This window comes from Ambystoma mexicanum, chromosome 7q, assembly GCF_040938575.1.
Source record: "Ambystoma mexicanum isolate Mex_15411 chromosome 7q, UKY_AmexF1_1, whole genome shotgun sequence".
In the NCBI taxonomy this organism is placed as follows: domain Eukaryota; kingdom Metazoa; phylum Chordata; class Amphibia; order Caudata; family Ambystomatidae; genus Ambystoma; species Ambystoma mexicanum.
The window spans coordinates 751,519,410-751,525,409 of record NC_090941.1 but is presented as its reverse complement, the minus strand read 5'-3'; the positions used below and the strand labels follow the sequence as shown (position 1 = coordinate 751,525,409).

Genomic DNA, 6,000 nt, shown 5'->3' with positions numbered 1-6,000 from the left:
CCATAATGCTCCTCCGGAAAGTGTCTGACCTTATTTGGATGGAGGGGGGCTAATCCGAAGGGGACAGGGTTCCCTTCCTCTAAACGTCCTCCAAATGGGAAATGTGTGCTCTTCTGGGAAGTGGGCAAAATCCCTTACAACTCTGGTTGCGTCAGCTGGTGTCCGTGACGCTGTGTGAGAAGGGGGTGGGGGGGTGACCAAAGTCAGAACTGCTCAAGGACAAATGAGGTACTGGATAATGGCATATTGTCATGTTCTTAGAAGGTTCAAAACAGACAGATTTTAGCACCTAGGGTTAATGTTGGTTCTAGTTTAGAAAGCAACATGCTGCTGGTTTGTTATATCGCACTGCAATGTACTAAACTGACCGTTTCTTATTGAACATCCAAATTCACTACAGGGACTTGGTTTTCCCTATTTAGCGCCATGGATTTTAGATAATAAAAAAGTGAGACTTAATTAAAATATATATATATATATAAATAAAATATTAAGAATATCAAAATGCATTCATTTTGATTTACTCGAAATGTAAACAAAAGCAAAAACTGGGAACTCAAACAAACTTTTATTGAAACATGTGAAGTAAACTGATTACTCAACCCCCACAAAATGCACAGGTGTCGTGGGTTATTTCATCTTCTTTGCAAGTGTCAAAACTCCTCCAAGTATGGAAGCTACGCTACAGCTACATTTTAGTTTCATTTCTGCATAATATGAAAACCGAAGTAACCACCAAATGCTGCTAAAATAATAAATATTAAATTGTAGCAACTGAGCAAAAAGCAGCATTGAATAACAAGCTGCAAGAGATAGACATACAGTAGACCACAAAGGTGCGTGACACAAAAACAGTTTTTTTCAGTTAGCGGGTAGTTCTGAATTACTGTTTCAAGAACCCAAAGGCCTTTGCTAGGAGCAAAGCACCAGTCAGTCACAACAAACTAATATTAACCTACAAAATGAATGCACAAAGTATTTAACAATACATGGTCGACAAAACAACGCAAGCTTTAAGAAAGCATTTTGTTATTTGCACACTTACCAGCTCCATAACAGAATTATACTTACAATATTTACAATGTGCAAAGGATCTGCAAAACTGTACAAATTTGAAAATACGAGGGCTCTACACTTTTATAAGTGCTTTTAAACATTTACACATAAAAATAATGCTAACAATAAAGAAAAGTAAAATGTTATGTACAAAAATATGTTTCATATAGCATGATTTCGTGCTATAAAGATAAATTGCACTCAGTGTAAATCATGTTCCTGGTGATAATGGTGCCTTCGATTGTCTTTCTCACAGTCCAGTATTTCTCATTCATCGTAATGCAGAGACAACAAAAATTTATCCACATCCATGCCAGCTGGAAATGAATCCAAAAGCCTTTTCTTTCTTTGTTTCTGCATGGATGGAAGAATATTTAGATTAACATTAGGACATTGACAAAAAAATGCGTTGATCAAAGAATTATCCATCTTCAGATACATTTGCAGATGTTCAGTAGCTTAGAATCCATACCAGATGGTGGACTCAAAACATTTTGCACAACTTGAAGGACCAGAGCAACAGATTATTCAGCTCTGCTTTGATGCCACCGGTCTCCCCAGAAGATACATCATTTCAAGAATACACATCATCCATATTTGACAGCATATGAGTAGTTAAGCAGCAGTGAGACATAAAGGAACACACTTGTGTCTCCATTTAACGTATCCTTTGTAAATCTCGTTATACAAAAGCAAGTGAAAGAATATGACATACATTACTTTCAGTAATCGTATTTCTGATGATTGTATCTGCTTAGATACACATGCTGTGCATAGACTAGCGAGCAGTGCACATAGATGGTGGTGGGATGTGTGAAGGAACAGTAGCAAAGAAATGTCTTAGCACTGCTTGTCCCACCTGAGAATCAGACTTCGAGTGTGTGTCCAAGCAGTAGTGTTGGGTGAAAGTGTGAACAGAACTCCAGGCTGCTGCTTTGCAAATGGAATCTAGATTAACATTTGCAATGAATGCCATAGTAGCCCCTGTGCCTCGGGTAGAGTGGGCTCTAGGCGTAAAGGGTAGTTCTATCTTGGAAAGAGCGTAACAGTGTGATGCAATTTACAATTAACTGGGAAATAGCTGATTTAGAGACAGGGTCACCCTCTCTACCAGCTGCCACAGAGACAAAGAATTGATTTGTCTTTCTTAGTGGATTTGTTTTCTCAAAGCAGTAAATTACTGCTCTCCTCACATTTAGTGTTTAGAGGCTTCTTTCTGCCACGTTAGTGGGGTTTCAGAAGAAAGCGGGCAGTTCGATTGATTGATTCACATGGAACTTTGAGATAATTGTAGGCGCACAACGTGGGTGTGTGAGCAAAACTATCATGTCTTTGTGAATTGTCACGAAGGGATCTCGAACTGAAAGGGCCTGCAGTTCATTAATCCTCTTTATCGAAGTAATAGCCACTAGAAGGCAGTCGTATAGGTGAGGGCCTTAAGGCTAGCCTTGTGCATGGGTTCGAAAGGAGGAACCATTAACCTTGTGATGACACCATTCGAGTCCCATCCGGGAGTTGGGTTGGAAAGAGATGGATGAAGTCTCTTCACCCCTTCCATGAACACCTTAATGATCGGAATCTTCCACCATGAAACCTTGCTCTGGGATGTGGTGTAGAGTGAGCGGAGAGGTGGACCTTTAGGAAATTGAAAACAAGTCCTGAGTCAAATAGCTGTGTTCGATACAGGACAATATCTTTAGGGGAGCAGTCAAAGGCATTGACCTTCTTGGGATTTCACCAGATAAATCGCTTCCACTTGCTGGAGTAGCAGTGTCTGGTGTTGGGTGTTCATGCTTCGAGTATGTCCATGCATCTCTGAACGAGTTGAAAGTGTCCAAACTCTATGACTTCAGAAGCCAAGCTTCTAAGTTGAGTGTTTGGGGGCATGGGTGCAGTGTCTCCACCTGGTCTGGAGACAGCATGTCGTACGGACATGGCATCTTCCTGGGAAGGGAGGCTGACATTGACATGAGATGGGAGAACCATGGCTGTCGGGCCCACATTGGAGCCACTAGGATCATTGTCACTTGTTACTGGTGCATCTTGTGCACTATCCTGTTGAGAAGGGAAATCGGAGGGAAAAGCATAGGCAAATATCTCGGACCATGTAATCCAGAAACCGTTCCCTTTGGAGCGATTCTTTGGGCACCTGGAGGCGTAATCTGTGCATTGTGCGTTCTGCAGAGTTGGAAACAAGTCTATCTCTGAGAAGCCCCATTCTGCAAAGACGTTGAGTAAAATGTGGTCGTGTATCCGCCACTTGTGCTTTACGGGTAAGGGGAAGTCTGCTGAGCTAGTCAGACAGAAATTGGAGTTCCCCTAGAACATGTTGTGCGAGAAGGAACATGTGTTTGGGTGCCCACTTCCAGATGTTCTGGGACAATCTGAATAGCCCTAGAGCAGTGGTCTTCAAACTGTGGGGCTGGCCCCCATAGGGGGGCCCAAAGGATGCTGGGGGAGGAGGGGGTTCGAGGCCCTACAAAAACAGATTACAGTGACTGCTTTTAATAGAAAATAAAGCAAATATGGCATTTGGGGGGGCACAGCAACAATATTTTTACTGGAGGGGGGCTCATCAGCAATATTTTTACTGAAGGGGGCTAAGCATAAAAAAGTTTGAATACCACTGCCCTAGAGAGTGAGTGCTCCCATGTTTGTTCAGGTAGTACATGGCTGTGGTACTGTCTGTGAGGACCAGCACCGTCTTTCCCTGAAGGTGTGCCTGGAAGGCTTTTAGGGCTTTGAACACTGCAAGCAGTTTCAACAGGTTGATGGGATTGGACGTTACTGATGGGGACAATGCGCCGTGCGCAGTCTGTTGAAGGAGGTGAACCCCCCCCACCCCGACAGATGAGTCTGTGGTGAGAGTGGCCTTTACTGCTGGGGTGATAAAGGTTTTCCCCTGCAGATTTTCCCTTGACCACCATTGCAAAGACTAAATGTTGAGATAACCACTAGATCGTCCCACTGGCTCGAGCGCCACTCCTGCAAAGGGCGCATGCGCAGACTAGCAAGAGGAACTAGGAAAACGCAGGAAGCCATCATCCCCAGCAGCATCATGGCCTTGCGAACAGTCACCCCGGAGACTGGCTACATAGTGAGGGATCTGGGACAGCATGTTTTGGACCCTCTCGTTGAAGGGGAAGACGAGCCAGCCTTCTGTCCAAATCAGGGTCTCCAGAAATTGTTTGACTTGGCTGGGGACTAGACAGGATTTCTTCTCCTTGATAGAGAATCTTAGGTTGAATAGGAGATCTACTGTCTTCCGAGTATTCTCCAGGCATGTTCCGTACGAGTCCAGTTATGAGCCAGTCGTTGAGATAGGGATATACAGGGATTTTATTTGATTTATTTATTGTGCATTTGTAAGGCGCTTATACATGAAGTAAACTGTTTCAAAGCACCCACAGGGCAACAGGGAGGGGACATGGGTATGAAGAACAAACAACAGTGAAAGATAGAGGCAGACCTACTAGGCCTTCTGAGCATTCGGAACGTGCAAGTTGCAAGGATGACATGGTATAAAGAATAGACAGACAAGTGATCACAGTTCAAGGGTTTTTATTCAACTGTATAGGTAGGTTGGAAAAACTACTAATCTAAACCTAAGATGGGTGCAAGCTACGGTGTCAAATAAAAGGGCCTATACGAAGAAAAACCTATTGCCAATCCTCATGCTAAAATACAAAAGCGTGTGGGATAGGGTTTACAAGAAAGAAAGAAGGGTCCACAAATGATAGGTCAGGATGTGTTAGGCAAGGCTCTCCCTTCCCCACGTTTTGAGCACAGGACAAGGCAGGACTCCTGCGCACAGCACACTCTCGAGCTTTCCCAGCACGAGACAACAGTTCAGGTTCACGTATCAGGACCTTCAATGGTTAAGTCTCTTTTCTACAAAAAGTCTCTTGTTCCCCAAGGACCTGATGGCTTCCAAAAATAAACAAAAGAAGTTCTGTTTCAAATGTATGTTGGGTGATGGTTTCACCCCTGGGTCCCGCTCTTCTGGGCGTAGACCCCTCAAACAGGTCTCATCAATATCAGGATCTTCGGCGGTTGTCTCTCCTTCCGAAGATCTGATAGATTCAAATAAACAAAAAGTTATTTCGGATTGTACTTGAGGTGATGATTCTTCACCCCTGGGTCCCCCTCTTCTAGGTACAGACCCCTCTCAAATATCAGCCTCCCTCCCGTCAGGTTCAATCTGGCTTATTTTCTTATTTTTTTATTTTTTTTTTTTGTTTAATCCCTTCGGATTTTTTTACAAAACGAAGAATACATAGCTGCAATTCCCCTCCGATGTTTCCAATGGTTAGTATCTGATTTCCGGGAGGTCTCAGGTCTCAAAGAGGGACGAGGCGAACAGCTGAAAATGGTTCGTCTGGTGTCTTGGCGAGCCGGTGAGAACCTGCATGGAGGGAGCTCTGGCTTGTGACTGGTCTATATTTGCGCTATCTACAGGCGGGCAGCTAAAGTCTAAGCTTCTGCAGAACATTTTGAATTAATGATGTATTGCATGATGTTTACAGTCGCCAAGGCCCATCCCTGTTTGTCGCCTGCAATCAACTTGTTCCAACAGGTCTCCTCGTCGGTTGCTGTGAAGTCGGAGATGCAGTTCTTCAAATAGATACCCCGAATCTCACGAGTCTTAGGGCAATTCAACAGGAGGTGGCGGATCGTTTCTTTTTCTGTTCGGGATTTGCAGTAACGGCATTGACTTGTGTTTGATCTGCCTCTTATTGCCAAGATCTCATTTGTCTCCAGGAGATTTAAACGGATTCTCAGAAAGTAGAGCCGAGCTGCTCTACTGGGAAAAAGTTTAAGGTATGTTTGCAGTGTGTCCTGTTTTTTGAAGAACGGTGGAAGATGGCTGGTAAGTTTGTATTTATTAGCTGATTCTATGGTTTGAATCCAGTCCCACTCTGATTTTTTTAGAGGTTTTGACTG

At 43.6% G+C, this 6,000-nt stretch overlaps 1 protein-coding gene across 1 annotated transcript in view; it reads right to left on the bottom strand.

The window, feature by feature from the left end:
* Positions 1-549: 549 nt before the first annotated feature.
* NPAT (nuclear protein, coactivator of histone transcription) overlaps positions 550-6,000 on the bottom strand; it is a 1,036,854-nt gene continuing 1,031,403 nt past the window's right edge. Inside the window, exon 19 of the mRNA XM_069640444.1 lies at positions 550-1,410. Coding sequence (XP_069496545.1) covers positions 1,324-1,410 — 87 coding nt within the window. The 3' untranslated portion in view covers positions 550-1,323. The remainder of the gene's footprint in view (positions 1,411-6,000) is intronic.